Source organism: Anser anser, assembly GCF_964211835.1.
Source record: "Anser anser genome assembly, chromosome: 1".
Taxonomy (NCBI): Eukaryota; Metazoa; Chordata; class Aves; order Anseriformes; family Anatidae; genus Anser; species Anser anser.
The window spans coordinates 39,172,536-39,192,595 of NC_139720.1; the positions used below are offsets into that span (position 1 = coordinate 39,172,536).

The window sequence follows — 20,060 nt, forward strand, 5'->3', positions numbered from 1 at the left end:
AAGACTCAAGTTTAGTTTTCTCTTCTGCCTCCTTTAGGGCAAGGCTTCGAGCCAGGTCTCCCACAGTTGGGTATACAGCCTTTCTGTCACATCTAAGTTCCCCTGCATTTTTGAGACATCTTGAAAATGCTTAAGTAAAAATGAAGATCTTTGATTTGGCGGCAACTGTTGCTGAATGCAATCCAATGTCATGGAGAATCTCTGTTTTGCCAAAAAGTGTTTTATCAATTAAAAAAGCTTTTCCTGGAGAAAAAAAAATGGAAAAAAGGAAAAACATTCCTTTCTCCTACACACAAGTATCTACTTTATAGCTGGGACTGGCCAATTAAAGGGAACATGCAGCTGAAAGAAGCATGGAACAGTTGATACTCACCTTATCTTTTTCTTACAGATGAACTTTACAACATTAACTGCCAATGAAAATTTAACCTTTAGTTTGAAAGCAATGACATGCCTGCTTCTGAAATCCAGTTTTCATTTAAACTGTGCAGCTCATGAACACTAAATGACTTCAAGACACATCTTCACTGAAAAAATGATGGAAAAGGAAAACTTTGTAATCAAAGAGGAACTGGGTAATTTAGGAAAAATATTACTAGCTTTTGTTCAAGTTTAGCATCCCACTGCATGATACAGAAAATAACTCCAAAGTTGCCAGCAGTAAGCTAATCAACTAAAGCACTGGGTTACTAAATATTCCACTAACATACTATTAACTTTTTGCTAGTCAGACGACAAAAAAAAAAGCCTTAAGGAGGTCTGAGTGCATGTTACAACCTAATGCAATCTTTCCTGTTTTCCACGAAGACTGACAGCAAACACAATACCATGATAATGGTTCAGCATGCAATTATCCCTGCTGAAGTGCACAGAAGGAAGCAGAAAGCAAATGAGGCCAACTAATGCAGACTCTCTAGATTTCTTTGTGCAAACAAAATCCAGAATGACAGAGCTGCAGGCGACTAGGTCTGTTTGTAAGGCTTGCTGCAGTTATGTTGCACGCAATGTAATTACTTAAGAAAGGACTAAGGTAACGATGAGCATCAGTCTTTAATTAGAAGGTGGACTTGAGTTTAGAAGCAGAATGCTGTAAAGATCTGGTCATGATGTAAAATGTAAAGGGACGCAACAAGGGTACTGACTGATAGTGCCCACTGTTGTAATGTGTGACTAACATTTAGAACTTGTTAGCAATTCAGCGCTGTAATTATATTAAGATCTTAAAAACTTCACCATCGATCAGCACAGCACTTGTCCTCTGTTGATTCAAGCATCAGACAAATACATGACCTGGAAACAGAGAGGGACCATTTGATACCCCATTGGATCTGGAGATCCTACTCCTCAGAAGGCTCCTTTGAGAAGTTACTACAGAGCTACAATCTTGTATTAAGTCTCCTCTGCCCAGCCTAATACCAATCCCTCTCTTAGGCTGGCAATAACAGGCCTCAGATGCTCAGTGGCAAAAAGGGTCTTCTGATTTTTTGTTGCATCTCATAGACGGTCAGCTTGGCTGTTTGCCCCAGCACTGGTTGACCTGCCAGTTTATGGACTACTTATTCTCCTGACTGATAGCATGTTTATGCCTCAGTCTTGCTCCATTTTGTAACTTATTATAATTTCAAAAGTGTTTTGACCACCTCTTCACAAGGCCTACAGAGGGAGTGCCCTTAGGGTACTTTTACTGAAGGAGAGTACACATCTACATCTATCCCAGTGAAAATAAGGACATTACCAGAGTGGATGTAATAGGAAGATAAAATTTGAACATTTTGAATAACTTCCAAACTAACTGTAGTTAGCTGGTCACACAACATAACATGTCATACAACACGTGATGGGAGGCAGACAGTTCATGAGCAACACTTGCTTTTAGAAACTCTGTTCCATAGAAAGAACATCCCCCAGCCATCATCCATGTCTCTCCTCTCCTGTGTCCCAAGCCCCCCAGATTAAGAATTACTTTTGGTTTGTGGTCTCCTAAAAACAGTCCTAAATTTCTGGTCTAATGGATCACTCAGCCGTCAAAGTTTCTCACAGACTTCCATGCATTTTCATCAGTCAGACACATTAAAATGTAAATTTGCAGACTGTTTACCATGGCCTCACTGAACCCACTCCAGGAACAACTGAGCTCAGAGATGCAGATTGTCCAGCTCTGTATTAGCTGGACAGATGCTGTGCCAACAGAGGCTGCACAGAATTTGAAAGCCAGAAGAGTTTCTGACATAGAGAACAACAACAAAAAAAAAAGTAGAGACTTGGTCTTATATCAAAATAAGGTGTTCAATATCAGGGAAAAGAGCGGTGAGACTATGGAGAAACATTCAGTCAGTGGAGCGGAGAGCTGGGGAAAACTGGAACAGCTATCAGTGAACAAACATTATTGGAGCATATTCTCAGGTCTCACTGAAATGGTAAAACCTATGGAAACCAGTAGCCAATACTCTGTGACGCAGCCTTGAAAAAGAGGGGACCTTACATTACCAAAATCTCAATGAGAAGAAATGTGTATTTTCTGTTTAAAGAAAAGCAAAAAGCAAATTCCACACTGTTCCATTTGTATGAAGACAAAAAACAACAACAACAACAACAACAACAACAAAAACACCTCTATTAAATGTCTCCACAAAAATGTACCTATAAGGAAAATATTTTGGGGCTGAACACGACCAGAAGGACTGAAGGACCCCACATTTTTTTTTTTTTTTTTTACCAGGTTCTCTTCCTACAGTTCTTGTGGCATTCCAACAAACCAGTCAGTAGAGGTAATTTCAGTGTTAAGAAGTATGCTTTGTGGCCGGGTTCCCTTTGTTTGACCAGTCTTCAAAAGAAAGAAGCAAGTCCCATATCAAAAGCAAGTCTTGGGTGGACGTATGAAGGACAAGAGAGAAGGACATCCTGTTTTTCACTAGAGGAACTTGGATGGGACATTCTATGTGGAAGCCATGGCTTGTCAGAAAGTACAAAGGATTAGAACATTTCTGTCAGGAAAAAGTGGTGGGAATAATGAAATAAAACATAGGAACAAATAAGGTAGCTGAGGTCCTGGGCTTTGACACAAAAAATTAAATCTGATGCATCAGGAAATGGGGAACTAATGGAGGAATAAACTTGTATGTGTAAGGCCATGTCAGTAAGCAAACAAGAGCTGCACCTTCTCTAAGTATGTATCATGGGCAAACTTAGAGAGGAGCCATACTTGTGGGATGAAGGTGACATAAATGTAAAAGCAGCTCTGCTGTGGTTTCACAGGTTCATAGTTTTCAGCTGCCCAAAATCCTAGAAGCAGCTCACCTACTTGAACTGTGCCTCGATTCAGAAAGGATTTTCACATTATCTTGGTATAAAAACTGTTGTTTAACCTGGGATCACCTGCAGACTAAGACAGTACTAAATCACAGAATGGCTTGGGCTGGAAGGGACCTTAAAGATCACCTAGTTCCAACCCCCAGTGTGCATGCATGAATATATGATACATATAAATATGCAAGTAGTCAGTGTGCAGCACGTGCTTATACACCCGCTATCACCAACAGAAATCTTGTCAGTACAGCCATTTGGGCCTAGGGAGAGAAGATACTCGGCTCACCCTGAAGTAGACATCAAGGCTATGTTGTATTGGTAGTTTACATGCATCTGGCACTGTTCTCTGGCAGTAAGAAAAGTGATGTGGAAATGGCCCACGTCAGTACTAGCCTCCAGAACACGAAGATCACATCCAGTTTGACTACTGGATGTGGACCCTGACCTATATTAACTCCCTAATCATGCAGAAATTGTTTAGAATAGTGCTAGACAGCTCGTTAGGCTACAAATAGGCTAGATCTCCACTGCTTATACTGAAGCTTGAATACCTCGCTCACACGTGGGCATCTACTTATAGCTACATACATTCACGTGCCTTACTCTTCCTCTGAATCCTACCTCGGAGCACTAGCACCTGAAACGCTTCCTTGTTTTCAGCTTGCTTGAAGGTAGAAGGGTCAAACGTTAATGACAAAACAGTTGTAATGGTATGGCAGAGCTGCAGCTCTGAGGAATTCAGCCTTACACAAAAAGCCATGGCAATGCAAAGAGAAGCTCTGTGTGGCTGTCTGTGCATCTTACATCCCACGGATATTAGCTGAGAGAAACTCCACTTAAATCAGCTCAGTGCAGTAACACACATGCAAGCCAAATGAAACTGAGGAGATGCACTGAATTTTAGGTTACGGTACAGCGCTGTCAACTCCATAAGCAACAAAAATAGAGACACAGATTTTCATATTTATATAAGAAGGTGCATAGTAGTAGTGGGAGGTGAAAGGGAAAAATGATATAGTGAGCAAGTTGATTAGCTTTACATTTCTGAAACACTTTATAGTATATGAGTGAAAAAAGCATCTGAGAAGCTTGGCCCAATGTTAGCACAACACGCTTGTGTGTCTGAGAGAGACTTTGGACAGACCAAACCATATCAGGTTGCAAGTGCTGATGCTTTAGCACTTCCATGAGGTGATACTTCAGGTCCAGCCTGAGCTGTAACCTTTACTACGAGTCCTTCTGCTTTTTTCTCAAGTTCAGCCCTAACTACATATATATACGTATGTATGTATGTTTGCTTGTTTGTTTGTTTGTTTAAAGTATGTTAGGCAGCAGCACTTTTAATAAGGGCTTATCAACATAGGATTTATGCTCTCTGTGTACTGCCTTGACCTTGCTGGTGCTCTTATTCAGTATTGAGAAGACCTAGAATAAACAGAGGCCTGTTTGGAGAATTTGTTCATTTCCCTGCTAACTCTCTAATATGTTTGATGCATGCATGGTTTCTGGGTTCCCAAACAAATCCAAACAAACAGAAAATCTTAAGTGTTACCAGAAAAGTAGGTAATTCCATATATTAACCAAGCAGTTTTTAGATGAGTGGTCTCATGTCCTTTTGAATGACAGCTAAACAAAATGCATGGCTAAGCACAAAAACATTGATAAAACAGTCAAAATGCTTCTAAGATCTCTGGATTGTCCTTACTTCCTTCAATGAGATTTAAGCACTGAAGGGAGGTAATGTGACAGAAAGCCTTCAGGTACAGAAAACATACTGCCAGAAAATAAAACCCTCGCCTTTCTCCCTTTGGCAAACAAGCAGTACAATTTCCCCAGGTTCAGTAATATTACTTCTTAACATGTATTTTTTATTGGTAGAGCCACAAAACACCATTTTTTGACACAATACCTGCAGAATTCTTGGCTTCACAGCACTCTTCTGTGCATTGGCAATGTTTTGCTTGTCAGATGGCAGAGTCCTTAGCACGAAATGTAACCTTGTAATCGTTCTACATTAGGCATCTATTTGCCCTACCTTTCCACCTCCATCATGAAGAAAATGGACCTCAAGTCACTGAAATTAGATTGAATTCAGTTTCCTCCCCTCTGCAGAGCTGCAACAGCGTTTATTTATTTTAAAAAATAACCCCCCTTTCAGGCTTTCGTTCTAAATCACAGTGTGCACTAGTCATGTAACTGGATTACAGGAAGCATTAACACCAGCAATTGCCCTTTCAAGTTGAGCAACCAACAACATTGCTACAGGCTGGAACAAAAAGGGTCAGCCAGGGCAAAACAACAAATGTTGCCACTTGCCCTATATAATAAAAACCAAAAAGCAGCAACAAGCGGCAAGTGCTAGTTCAAAACAAAGAGGGAATGACATACATGCATTCAAAACAAAACAGACTCCCTTGGCAATGACATTAAGATTGCAATCTACTTAACATGAAATTCATGAGGGAGAAACAGGGAGAAACCAAGCATCCAAGTGCAGAGACCTGGAAGAAGCCGGGCTGTGCTTGGATGATGGCAAGCACCCTGCTGTGGGACAGATGCCCTTTAGAGGAAAACAACTTCGAAATTTTTTATTGTGGGATTACTCCACTGAGTTGCCCAAGTCTCCCTGCGCTTCTGCTTTAAAATATATGCTTCCCAAAAGGCTTTTTCTGAAGGGATGACATTAAAACCAAACTAAAATCCCTGTCCTTCAACACACCGAGAGATAACTGAACATCCCGAGCAACAAGCAGCTTTCATGTCGTGATTAGCTCACGCTGTTATGCCCCCCCTCAAAGCACATATGGTTCCCAGCCAGAACAGAAGGTTTCAGAGCAGCAGCTCCATCCTGCAAATGCAGTAGCAAAGCTTCAGACCGAGGTCACTTAATGAGAACTTAATGTAGATTTAATAGATCTTTTTTTATGTGACTCCAGTTGAAAATCTGCCTCACTTAAGTTTTAATGCAGTCACAGAGCCAGTCAGCTAACATCAGAGTAGCCCCAGAATATTTTGCAAGATTATTCCATTCACAGTTGAGCACTGTGGATCTCCAAATGCATGCAAGGCTCTGCTAAAATAATAGTTCTCAGGTAACACCACCATTAATGAAAAAATAAGAGCTCGTGCATATTCTGAACTCCTTGCACTAACAGAGAGCTTTCATCTTCACGGGAGGTGAAATGCTTGCTGTGGGAGAAAAGAGCAGGCACTTTTGTGCTGGCCAGGCTTTCGTGCTGGCCCTAATGGCTGCAGCAAGCACAGGGCATAAATGTATTCAGCTTGTTTGACATTTCCTCCTCCAGACCAGTACCATTCAGCATGGGGACTGTGTGGACGGTTGATATGTCCCTGTGAAGCAAGGCTGTCAGTCCCTTATTTTGCTCTGAAACGGACTGCAGTAGCATGCCTCCATAGAACTGAACCTAGACTGCTAATTACATCAGCCATCAAATCTCAAATTAGGAGGCTTTGCTCACAGGGAATGCAAACATGCCCAGAACACAGCTTTTTGAGGCTAGATCTCTATTTTTTAACTCTTAAAACGAGCCCTTACTGCACTCCACTAACCTCGGTGGCATGCAGACAGCTACTCAGTGCCTTCACAAGGGCAGATCTCCAGAGGTACCAGCAGTAAGAGAAACTATCGATTGTGAAACACTTCAAGTGCTAACATCTCCCAGCGCTGTACACTCTGTCTTCTATCCTTGTTTGCAAAGGCCATTCTTTTTTAATCTAGCATCTTTTGTACAAAGCAATTTACAGAATTAGGCAAATAGCTGCTGATTGTAATTAGTCACATTGTTTCAATTTAATCTTTATTAGTTAACTCTAATGGGTGAGTGAGCCGTTACGAATGGTTGTTCTTCCCTCCAGAAAGAAGGATAAACCCAATTCTGCATCATCAGGCAGGGCTCACCATGCACCGGGGTGAGGCAGAGCAGTGTCCGTGCAGAAAATACGCAGACTGCGCTGCACACCCCACAGGGGACAACTCTACTGACATTGTCCTGCTCCCCTGGCATGAAGGGTGAAGATGCAGCAGGGTGGCATCAGTGTATGGCTCCACTGATGTGCTGTCGACTGTAAGAAGGAGGGCTGCCATCACCTTGCTGAGAATGGGAAAGATCACACAGGTTACTGAATGAAGAGGGTCCCGGACCGTATCTCCCAGCAGGAATACACATGGCTTACACCAACAAAAACATAATTCTTAATTTTTTTCAAGAAACAGACTTGCTTTCAAACAGCTACGTAAGCATAATGGTGGATTTGTTACAGAAATAGAAGTGAATGAACCCTTTGCATCAGACTTTTAAAATCTCCCTGCCTCTGCAGAATTGTTCACTGAAATGTATTTTCTTGTGCCCTATGCAGAGTAAGTTTAAAACCCACCCAGCAGTGCAAATATTAATCAAGACAAGAGGATTAAAGGCATTTGAGGCAAAGGTATGTCCTTTGCCTACAGAGAAGCTATATTCTGCACTGGTTCATCAGATTGCTTGTTGATCACGGAAAGGCTATACGAATGCAAGTTCTACTAAAGTGAAGAGCTTCAAGATGTGTGGTCACTATTTAGATTTACATGATCAGCCAGGCAGAAGAATATGAGCTTTGGATACCCCACTTTAAAATCTGTGTCTATATTTATCTGTAAGCATATTTATTCACAAAACAGCTCCAGAAACCAGAAAAAGGCACTTACCACAACAATCACATTTGTTGCAGGAATGGGAAGATTTTCCACTTCTAAATCTTGACCAGCCATAGCTAACAGATTGAGGGACGGGTCATAGGCAGGTCTGGGGAAGGTTGATTTAACAATTATTGCAGGGTGCAGCTTGTTTATTTTGGTGTGGGAAGAAGAATGGAAATTTTGTTTGGAATTCTTATAACTGTCTGTATCCAGACTTTTCTCCACACTCTGCACATGGTGATAAATAAACACAGGTTTTCCACTCTTTCGCTGATGAATTGCCAAAAAGTGGTCATTGTCTCCAGAAAAGCAGCCTGCAGAAAGAAAAGAATAAGTTTAGAATGTCTCTCTTGGATATTCTGTAGATGATTCTAGAAATTTGATGAGATCTTTGGGTTCTACAAGATTTGGAAAGGTTATTTGTGGAATACAAGAATTCCCTTGAATGCAATTTCTATAGCAATAGCTTAGCAACACCACAGAGAGTCTACTAAGTATGTTAAGTGTATTAAATTCTTAAATTCGTTTTTACAGTGCTTTTTCAAATGTTTTCTACTTCTAGTCACGGTTACATTTCAAAAATGATATACGTGCTGAGCCAAGTCCAACTTCTGTACTGGTATTGACTTCATTATCAAAACATATGCAGTCCACTTTCTGATGTATTTAATCACCTAGTAATAACAAAAAATGAGAATTGTAATGATCATCTTTAATATATGGGAATTGAGGAAAAAAGGCCAAGAACCAGGTCAAGAAATCAGACTTAAACGCGTAAGAAAGAGAGAAAAGGTAAAACTCAGATACTTGACTCCATAACCACAATTTACCACCCCACCATTAGGCAACAGCATACAGAGTATATATACATCCACCTCTATCACCTCTCCATGTTTGTAATAGAAGGGGGCTGTCGCACTCCAAACCTTCCATGCTGCTGCCATGAGATGAAAAATAAGTTTATTTCTGATAGTCAAAGTACTTCCTAATGATGCCTTTCTAAAAGGAACCAGAAATAAACAGCCACAACAGCCCAATTGAGCTGCTCGTCTGGGAGACAGGCTGTCCCTCTGAGCAGAAAAATAGGCACAGATCATCTCCTTTATAGATAAAAAGTAACTGAAGCTGAATTAGTCACCTCCTGGATGAGTGCTCTAAGAAACACGCTGTGGTACAAAAGGGACTTTGTGTTCTAAGAGAAGTGAACCCTGAGAGCTCGCTCTGCTCAGCTTGGGATTTCTTTTTCAGAACCTGCTGGAGTTAATGGGAATGGTGAATTTGTGCACTGGTTTTCAGCTAGGAAAAAAAAAACAAAACACATTATTTTAATTCTCATAATGAGCTGTGAAGAACAGCTCCAAACCAACTACATTTTTCCCTTCAGGTTGAACAAGAAATCATTTTGTTCTGTTCAGACTGATTTTTGCCTCTGTTTTTTTTTTTGCTTCTATAAGCAAATCAAAATAATCAGCCATTTGCACAGCTCTACCCGGTGCCCTTAGGAGATTTCAGTGTAGGTAATTACATTCTGTTGACCTAATTTCCTTATGAAATTTCAGTTAGGAAAATCAACGCCAATATCTTGTCTGTGCTATAGTATTGCTATGCATCACTGGGATCTGCGTTCACTGCCAAAAGTGGGTCCATGTCAGTAGGCAGTGAGGCAATTCATACCACACATGAGCAGAAAATCAATAGGAAGACAGAACACAGACTCAGGCATTCTGCAGTACGCTTAAAGATCCTCCCAGTATAAAGTACAATGCTAAACCCAAGGCTATGCTTTTAAATGGAAAAAAAAAAAAAAAAAGCCAATTTCTAGATGACCACTGAGGACACATTGCCAAGTTTAATTGCAAAGATCACTGAGAGCAGAAAAAAATGAGAAATTGCAGAGTATGGTCTTAGGGATAGCTGAATTTCAGAGCTTTTTAAGCTTTCTGGGATCTCATTCAGATTTCTGGGGGCTGGCTTCATTGATAAAATCCTGAGGGCTGGTCTTAACCTAGCAATTTGTAGAGTTATGTGAAGGGCAAAGTAAAAACAAGGGAACTTCAGCACTTCTCACAGTCCCCTCTTCACTGGCTTTCTTTTCATGTCTCCATCACAAGCAACTCATATTCCAAAGCCGAGCATATTAACTACAAACACACTTTGTGTCTGTGGTTCCTCATTGTTTCCTTCACTCCTACTTCTTTGTTTCTGAGGGAATAAAAAGCACTGTGTTTCCCCAGGAATTTTTTACATTGGATTTCCTCCTCACTTTAATATTCCAAGTTCCCCTTTTATTTCATTTATTTTTACTGAAAGAAGCAGAAAATATAATTACTAGTCCAAATTTGTCACTGAATAATATTAAAGTAAATTCCAAGTAAAACTTCAGAGTTAATCCTGTCTGAATCCAGAAAAAAAAGAATAGTTGTCTTATTTTTGATAAGCCAAGAGTTTAAGGAATTCCCCCAAAAGCTCATCTGCTCACAAATCTTATTTTTAATAGCAGTATCACCATTTCTGACTAAATCCTGACAGACTCTCTTCCTTTGCAATGCTAAAATCACGGCAGTAACACAGCTCGCTGCAGCAGATTCAATACATGATCCATCACCACAGATTTTCAAGATGGACAGCAAAATACAATTTGGTAGTGACCCATTCTGTAGAAATGAGCAATTAACTAGTCTATTTACACAACGTACCCTCTGCACTCAGACAAATGTATTTTTACCAGCTGACAGCACAGAAGGTCAAACACGACCCAAGAAAATTACCAGGCTGAACTTAGTCTTCTGAGAAGTCCACACAGCCCCAATAATTTCAGCAGGTTCCATGCACTGACAGTACCCGGTGTGAAAACTTCATTGATCCCAGTAGATTGTGGATGAGGCCCTAAACAAGATAAGACTTTGACTCCCAGATTGCTACCTGTACCTCAGGCGACCCTAACATTGGCCACCATTGATCCTATGGTGGAACCTAAAGCTTCCTCCGATAAACATTCTTTCTTGTCCCTGCCATCCAAACCTCAGCTCTGAGCACAGTTTGCACCAACAAGGCACTCAGAGAGGTTAAGGCAGAAACACCAGCACTTCTGCTACACATACCTACAAATATTGCCGGTCTCCAGCCCTTAAGAGGGAGAAGATAGGGAGTCTCTTTTCCTTCCCATATCTAGTTCTGTACCCACACACAAAAAACAAGTTCTCCTCTGAGGCCCCTGGGGAAACCACCAGAAACTATGAAGAACTGAAGCAGCACAGTATGATAGCAAAAACTGATTCAGGTGTCTTTTAATCTTCCGCTATATCAAGAAACACAGGGATTCAGAAAATGAGACTTAGGACAAGACTCAAAAAAAAAAACAAAAATGAATTCCTAGAGGAGTCTCTTCCATAAGCTTAGCAAACTTGATCCTAAAGTGAATTTTTATATTCCAGTCACATTACCCTGTTTGAACTCTACTTCAGAGCATCATTATTCATGACGGATTTGCAATCATTCATCCAGCGCTTATATCGCCCTTTACTAAAATAATTTTATTCCTTCTCCTAAAATTCCTCCAAGTGTATTTACAAAGCGTTATCATTTATTCTGCCTTGGCGTTGAGGAGAGTAGACTAGATGTTCAGATTGTGATTTCATGCTATTTCTTCTAATCAAAAAGAGGATGAATCTTCACCTATTTCTCAGCTAAGTATAGTTATTTTTAGGAAAATGGAAAATTTGATTTCAGTATTTTATTCCAAAATGAACAACAATCAGTGGCTACTTCCAGACTTGCATCAGAACTTATCTCAGCAGCATGTTTGTATCTACCTTTGCTCCTGGAAGACAGCCTCCCCTTCCCTCTCATGTAATAACCATTCCAATTCTCTTTGGTAACAGATGCGGCACTAACTTTTATACTGGTTTGACTTGTTGATTCTGTCTTCCAGTTTTCTACCTGTACATTGTTCTGATGGGTCAGCGCTCTGGCTTAGGTTCCTGATGAATATTGCTACTTCTTCCTCTGGTCTTTCCTACCAGTTGACTTTGACTTCTTCCCTGCAAGGAGTTCCTTCTTCCATGTAAGAAGTTACATGCTGCTTCTTTTCCTTAGTTGTTGTTGGCTTTGTTTGTTTGTTTCTCTTGTTTTTGTTTGTTTGTTTGCTTCTTACAAGCAAGAACACCTCTTTCTCAATTTTGCATGTTCTCCTATTGGTTGTTCTATTTCTGTCTTCTCTTTGCTTCCATGCTCCTCCACTGTAACCCTCTTCTTTAGTTTAGATTCCTCTGCACAACAGTCTTCTTCCTCAAAATCTCTGATTATCTTTAGTTGCATTTCTAGTCCTTGGAGCTTTGCTTCTAGACCTTTTAACAGCTGCAACATTTCATCAAATGATAATGTGCAACAAGAAACTCCACAGTAATGTAGAATGCATATTTTCTATTTTATTGCTTGTATTAATTTCAGTATTTCCACCATTGCTACCAGTTGTCATCTTTGTCTTCATCATCTTTTCGGGAAAGTAGAACAGGAAAAAACCCTACCAAACTCCCTTGCAAGCTCACAATGTATTTCTTTATCCCTGCCTCATCCACCTTACTGAAAAAAAAAAATTAACATATCAAGAGTAGTCAACATCTCTGATGGGAAATAAAAATGTTTTAAATGATGCTGAAAGCACAAATGAAAACAAAAGCTGTCTGGAGGCAATATGCCTTGCATCTGTACTGTCTAGTTAACAGTATGTCTTACCATCAGCAAAGTAGTACATCAATCAAACCTAAATCTCATTTGGATAGGCTGCACAGCATTAGCCCATCAAAAACTACTCTTCAACTTTAGCAAGGTAGACCAAGAACTATTACTATTCTGTGATTTGGTGATATGACTTCACTAACCGTCAGAGAAATAGAACAGACTTTCAAAAGTGCTTCCGTGAGGCCAACCAGGCAAACCTGAAAAGGAGAAAGTATGAATCCACTTGCTAGCTTGGTAGCACCTATTGGAAGTTTGGGAACTGGTAAAAGAATTCACCTGGGAAAACCCTTTCCCACATATAGCAGTCCTTGTCGTAGAGGGACTTGTAGGCTGTGGGACAGTTTCTGTGGTGCGGAGTGCAACAACAAAATACAAATCCTGATCAGGTCCTTCCTTCAAACCACTGCCTTCTCTTAAGATAAAACTGTTAAAGCAATACAAATGAAGCTATTCCTTACCCAAAGTAGGCTGTTAGACCCAATGACTTTTCATCAGGCATGCTCCTGCATGGCTTCTCACAGCCTCCTCCAGCTAAAGGAAGTTTCTGTGCCCCATTAAGTTCAAAGTCTTGCTTATGGGCAAAGAGGAAGCACACCTCACACATGTAATTAAAGCCAAGAGTTCGTTGTTAGCAAAATGAAACTCTTAAAGGTCTCATTCAAGAAGCAACATAGGACTAGATATAATTGTTATAGAAAAACAAGAATAACAATGCAGGTAGAATGCTTATACAGATAAAATGTCACACTAATAGCAATAATGCAGTAAAAATTGTTACACATACACTTCTTAGCTTCTATCCCCGTTCTTTATGGGAAGGACTCTGTGATTTCCTAGCAAGGTCTGATATGCAAAAGGTATGTTTTTTATTAAAAAAGTGTTTTGTATTAAAGGAATAGCACCCTTTGTATGTCAAAATTCAAAGCAAGTGACCTGCACCAGAGCTGAGCAAACATAGGACAATTGGAAAAATTTGGAAAAATATTTTGATTTGCCCTTGAACAAAATGTTCAGAACTTCTGACTGAAACAAAAAGTTCAAATGATCAATAAGGACAAAATATGTAGGCATCTTGGAGGTGTATATTCATTTTCTGTTCTCTACACGTGAGGGAAAACACATGCATATGTGAGAGAGAGAAAGCGTGCGAGAAAGAATTGCAAGGGATTCTTTTCCTTCTGTGATAAGCAATCTGCTGAAAATAGAAACGACTGTAAATTCATTTTTTGCTGAATTAGTCCTTTTCAGTAGGGAAAAAAAAAAAAAAGTGCTCCGGCCAAAAATATCCACAGCTACAGTGAGTTAGAATTAAGCACATCGGTGCTATCTTTTTCAAAAAGGCACTTTGCATCTCATTTTATGGGCCTGTTGCCTAATATGTCAATAATGAAACTGGATACTACAGAGCATTGATTTCAGTAGGTCCACTCATGTGAATTAATGGATGAGCCACTGGTCCCAAAGGCCCTTAAGTATTCCGCCATACTCATGCCCTGGCACCGACGTACCATAGTTTCTCATCAGACTTTTTTCTCTCCAGAAAATGTGAGAAGGTGCCACACCAATGTGCTAATTTTGTGATTACCGTCATTTTCCAAATGAAGGCTGTGGCTAAATTCTGCTCTGCATAACGTGGATGTAAATATATAGTATCTCCATGGAAATCAGTAGCTGTTATGAAGGGAAGCAAACTTCAGTCTTAAGGTTTTAGCAGGTGTGGGTGTTTGTGGTTTTTTGTTTTGTTTTGCTTTTCTGTTTCACTAATACTGCTCTAGGAGATCACACCAAGGATTTCTGAGCAGATTTTATTAAGCTTCTCCAAGCACTTATTCCGAAACCATGCTGAAAATCATGAAGGGCAACAACTGTGCTTTACAGAATGAACCTTACTCCTTCTCCTAGCCCCCTACCAGGCCTGAGAACGTGCCTGCAGAGGGGGGCCACCTCCACAGCCACCTGCTGTACCTGGTTTGCTGCCTTCTAGACAGAGAGACTCCCCCAAGAGATGAATTTGTGGCTTTTAAGCAAGGCTCCTGCTTCACTCTCTGGAGAAGCTGGAACCAGCCTTTGCTGTCTAAGATGTTTCGGTCTTCTCATAATGCACCAAATGAAATTGTGCAGGGATTCCAAGATCACAAACCTCAATAATTTCCTAATGGCTGTACTGAACATAACCCCCTTGTAGATGATGCCTTTCAAAAATTGTGAATAGCACGAATTTCCACATGTAAACACATGACAAGAATCTTCTCTATTTCTTCAAAAATAATACGAAGCCAGACACTGAATTATAAAGCTATTTTTCCCCAGCTGAACTTTTAAGGGGACAGATGACTACCCTCTGATTATCCACGAGTCTCCTAATAAAAGGCACAAATGCCTATTCTAGTAAAAACACCCACACATGCCCGGCAATATGTTTTCTACTGAAGGCAATTATAAGTACCAGCTACATTTAGATTATGTTAGTGTAATGAAGCAGAATTCCAATGCATTTTTTAAATCAATAGCTCCTTCACATTCACTCTAAATGTATTTAGAAGCTAGCATTATTCACACACTAGTATGAGGCTACTGAAATGGATCTGATGGCAAATGCATTTTGTGCAAATCGCATTTCAACCCTAGAAATATCCTGGAAAATCCCCAGATTTTCTTATTTTTGTGACAGAACTTGTGTGGTTTCTAGAAAATAGGACCCCCGATACTTGATTAGGAACTGCAGTCTACTCCAGTCATTTCTAACCACGAGAATACAACACACTGCATATTCGACCAGGAAATCTGCAGGACTAGTTTCTGCTCAGCAGGACATGGTAACATCACCCTGCGGGCTTTGGTAGCAATTAAATGAGAAGTGGCCTAGCATATTTATAAGATATGTTTCTCTACCTGGAGAGTTTTGCCCAAAGAAGTGTTAGTTTGTGGTCAAAGCATTGCCCCAAGAAAATGAAATGCCTCTATTTCCTCCTTTGAATTTCACCTGATTCAGCCAACGGGCTTGGAGAATGGATCTACCAAGAGGCTAAGACTAGGACCTACGTGCTTCCTCTCTGAAAAGGCTGGTAGGGAAATATTGGTCCATACTGACTAAAGGATGTCAGTGCATCTCTTCACTGATGAAGAGAAGAATAAAGTGAGGTATTAGAAGCCCTGATGAAGCTACCATAAGGCCTTTGCTCAACCAACCATGTCTTAGATGACCTAACCAAATCTTCAGTTGCTAACTTTTTGCTTTTCCTGTAGCAGAATTTGTTCCTCTTCATACAAATTTCATGCAAAATGCTTTCTTCAGATTTTAACAAAAGGCAGGGGGTGGGTTAATATGCTAATTGTTAACTAAGTTTTTTCTAGTCTAAATGATTTTCCTGGGTTATTTCCTATGACCAGATATTTAATCCATCATATGTTTTAACTCTTTTCATACAATCTACTAAAAATGAAAGTGAGGTGAAACAGTTAATTAGTTGAGTAATCTCGATGACGCAAATAGCTCTAATTGCATGTTAGTCTAATGCATCACTTTGTGGTTTTGCTACCACCTGCCATTCTTTTACAAGGAAACAATGCTCTCTAGTCATCCTGGGAGACATAAATTTTTCACCGCAAGAACACGTATTAGATCATAGCAACTAAAAAGGAGTATAACCTGTCTTGCACTCTCTCACGCAATGCATAATCGAAGTCAAAGATTCATGCTGACCTGTAATCAGTAGCTACAAATTTAGGTCTTCCTTTAACAGCAAGCTCTGCATACGTTGATTACTTCACCTGCTGCACTCAGCATAAGGGTCTAATTCTGTTTCCAGAAATGCACACACAAGTGTCTTTGATTTCAGCAAGAGATATACCAGTATACCAACAGTACAACAGAAGTTAATTTTCTGTTTACACAGCTGTCATGTTCTATTGGAATAGGTGTCTGAATCAACTTAGTAAAATGATACCTTTTTAAGGACATGGAAATTCTCAATCACGACAAGGCTATTTCCTTTTTTTTTGCAGATACATATGTGGCTACTGTGACACGAGTGTAATAGAATTGCCTTTCCATAGCATGCTAGATTTGCAATATGACATGCATTGCCTTTCTATTAAAAAACAGTATTTAAACATATTAGAAAATGAATTCTTTTTGCAGTAGTATCACATCAGGTAAATGTAGGGCTATGTTTTCTCTAAAATCTACTATCACCAATTGACATTACAGGAGATTTTCTTAACATCTGCTGACGGTTTCTTTGGCATCCCTTATGCAGAAGCATGTCTCGTGTATATTCATCCTCAGAACAAAAAGAAACGTGAAAAGCCAAGCACTTTGCATCACAGTACAAAAAACTGACATTTGGGATATAATTTGTGATCCAACACTAGTGGCAAGTGGAATGCATTTTATGATATCACATGAACCAAAGCTGCAAAAGCACCATCAATAATTCATAAGTTTAGGCTATACATAAAAGATGTCTGTAACGGTACTCCATGAAAGACCAAATTTTCTACTTGCATCAGATGAAACGGGGAAATCACAGCAGTTTAAGCTTGCTGTGTTATTTTATCGTTATGACATCTTCAGTGACTTCCAGCAGGAGCCAGCCGCGCTCAGCCCTGCCTAGAGGAAGCCCGGTTCTGGCAGTCAATGGGAGCCGTGCCCAATACGCAATGGCTGAATTCAGCTCCCGTCCAGCCTTTCTGTTGCTTTCTCTGAAACACTTCTTTTCCAAGATTGCCCGGGGAGCAAAGTAGCACCATATGAACTTCTGCGGGGTATTTTTCTCCTATTTTCCTCATGATTTTCGAGGCCTTTTCATGATAAAGGTCAAGCTTTGTAGGCTTTCTCAGTGACTTAGGGAAACAAGTTAAACTTGGTAAGGAAAGTAGATGGCTTTCTGGCAGGAGATAACACCAGTTTCCATTAGCAGGGTATAAAAACGAAGCACATCTAAATGAACGCAAAGCCCACTATCAACAGAGGATAAACGGAGATTAGAAGACAAGCTATGCCCAACAGAGGCTGCCCACTAATTTCGTACACGCGATCGTTTTAATACGTGCTGTAAAGGAACAACCTAACAGCGGCTTACGGCTTTTATTGAAACGGACCACGAAACGCGCCCTGCCTCTCCGTAACCCCACGCAGACGGGAACGAACATCGGGCGTAACAGCGCGAGCTTCCCAAGGCGAAGGGCTCCTGGGGTTTACGAAGCGAAGCCTGGCGTACCGGGGCAGTGCGACGCCGATCACCACGGCGAGGCACTTCCCCAGGCGACGGCACACGGAAGGATGGGGTGCCCGGGTACTGCCGTACCCCCCAAATCCTCCTAGCGCCCCGTCGGGTGGGGGCACGAAGTTCGGCCACTTCCAGCGGCTCTGCAACGCGGCGACGCCGAGGCGCTGCGCCCGGGCGCCGCTCCTCTGAACACCAAGCAGGGCACCGAACGGTGCTGCATTTCGGGGTGCGCTTCATTGCCTCGGCTAATTAGACTTCGTGAAGTGCACGCAGGGCGGGTTTGTGACCCCCCCCCCCCAGCCTGAAACCCCCCCCTCAGAGCCCTGCTGCCACGGGACAAGGGAGCAGCAACGGCGCCCGGTCCCCCGAAACCGACACGGGGCGCCCCCAGACAACGCCCCCCTCACGGCGGGGCTCGGGCCGAGGGGCTCGGGGGGGGGCTCGGAGGGGCTCGGGGGGGTCGAAGAGGTTCGGAGGGGCTCGGAGGGGCTCGGAGCGGTTCGGAAGGGCTCGGCCGCCGGTCGGGGCGGGCGCTGTCCGTGGTGCTGAACGGCGCCCGCCCGCCGCCAGCCGTTACCCGCTCCCCCCCCCCCCCCCCCGCCCTCCCGCCACAACAGGTGCTCCCGGCCGCCCGCCCCAGCGCCCCCGCTCACCTGCGGCGCGGAGCTGCAGCAGGAGGCACAGCGCGCGGAGGCACGCGGCCGCCCGCCGCATGGCGCGAGCGGAGCCGAGCGGAGCCGAGCCCCGCCGAGCGCAGCCGAGCACAGCCGAGGCGGGCACCGCCGCGACGCCGCGTCCCGCTCCCCCCCCCCCAAGTCAGTGAGCATGCCTGGGAGCGCGCTGCGCATGCGCAGCGCCGCGCGGGCGGGCGGTGGGGCGGGGGGCGCCCGCACCTGGCTGTGGGGAGCGGGCTGAGGGGAACGGGGGCGAAGGGACGGGAGGGGAGCGGGGGGGCACCGCCGGGCACAGCCGCACCTGCGGCCGGGTGGAGGGAGCCCAGCTCGCCGGCTTCCCCCTCAGGGTCCAGCCGGAGCCGCAGCCCGGGCTCGCTGCCGCAGCGGAGCGGTGGTGTTGCGTCTCCTGGTACCAGAGGGCGGGGTGGGGGGGGGGTTCGCCCCAAAAGATGTGGGGTGTCTGTGGGGGTTTGTGCTCCCCTCCGATCTGCTGTGAGGCACGCGGGGTTGTGAAATAAACGGTTAGCAAAAATCGCGTGATGGGAATGATGGCTGATGTGAGGTAAAGTAACGCTCGCTTGGGGTCTGCTGAGCTGCTGGCTGGCAGCGGTTCAAGCCAGGCCAACGCAACACCGACGTAGCAGGAGCTCAGGAAATTTGGTACCATGTACATTACAAACCCAAATAAAGAGCGCACACACAAAACAGCTGTGTAACGTGATCGTTTTCTAAAGTTGAGTTTAATTGAACAAAAGAGTCACTGGAGGCTAACCGTGAAAAGGAGCGACGGATGTGTCACCCGGCAAGTGACCCATCTACAAGCATACGGTTGGATGTGGCTCATGGTCTGTCCTGCATGGAAACAACGCTTCTGAAGTGAAGCAGAAGATAATAGGAGATTAGCAGAGCTTTCCTGCTTTTAGTTGTCTTCAGATGGACCTGTGCAGGCATTTTCTTCATGTCACAGAATCATAGAATCGTTAGGGTTGGAAAAGCCCTCCAGGATCACCTGGTCCAACCACCGCCCTACTACCAATGTCACCCACTAAACCATGTCCCTAAGCACCACGTCCATCCTCTCCTTGAACACCCCCAGGGACGGTGACTCCACCACTTCCCTGGGCAACCCATCCCAGTGCCTGACTGCTCCTTCCGAGAAGAAATGTCTCCTCATTTCCAACCTGAACCTCCCCTGGCGCAACTTGAGGCCATTCCCTCTTGTCCTACCACTAATTAGCTGTGAGAAGAGGCTGACCCCCAGCTAATGATGCAAAGGGCTGCACAGGACCTGTTTTCTAGATGCGATTGCATGCGTGACCGTACATATGCAAGCAAGCTTCCTCTGCTAGACCCCACATGGCTGTTGACATGCTTATGGGCTGCTGGGATGTTCAATTGACAGCACCCTCAGTG

General features: G+C 42.8%; 1 protein-coding gene across 1 annotated transcript in view; it reads right to left on the reverse strand.

The window, feature by feature from the left end:
- Nucleotides 1–18,772, reverse strand: part of PTPRR (protein tyrosine phosphatase receptor type R) — a 144,348-nt gene extending 125,576 nt beyond the window's left edge. Inside the window, exons 1-2 of the mRNA XM_083815138.1 lie at nucleotides 18,627–18,772; nucleotides 8,012–8,316 (exon numbers count right to left, since the gene is read on the reverse strand). Of these exons, the coding sequence (XP_083671264.1) occupies nucleotides 8,012–8,316; nucleotides 18,627–18,687 (366 nt within the window). The 5' untranslated portion in view covers nucleotides 18,688–18,772. The remainder of the gene's footprint in view (nucleotides 1–8,011; nucleotides 8,317–18,626) is intronic.
- Nucleotides 18,773–20,060: the final 1,288 nt, after the last annotated feature.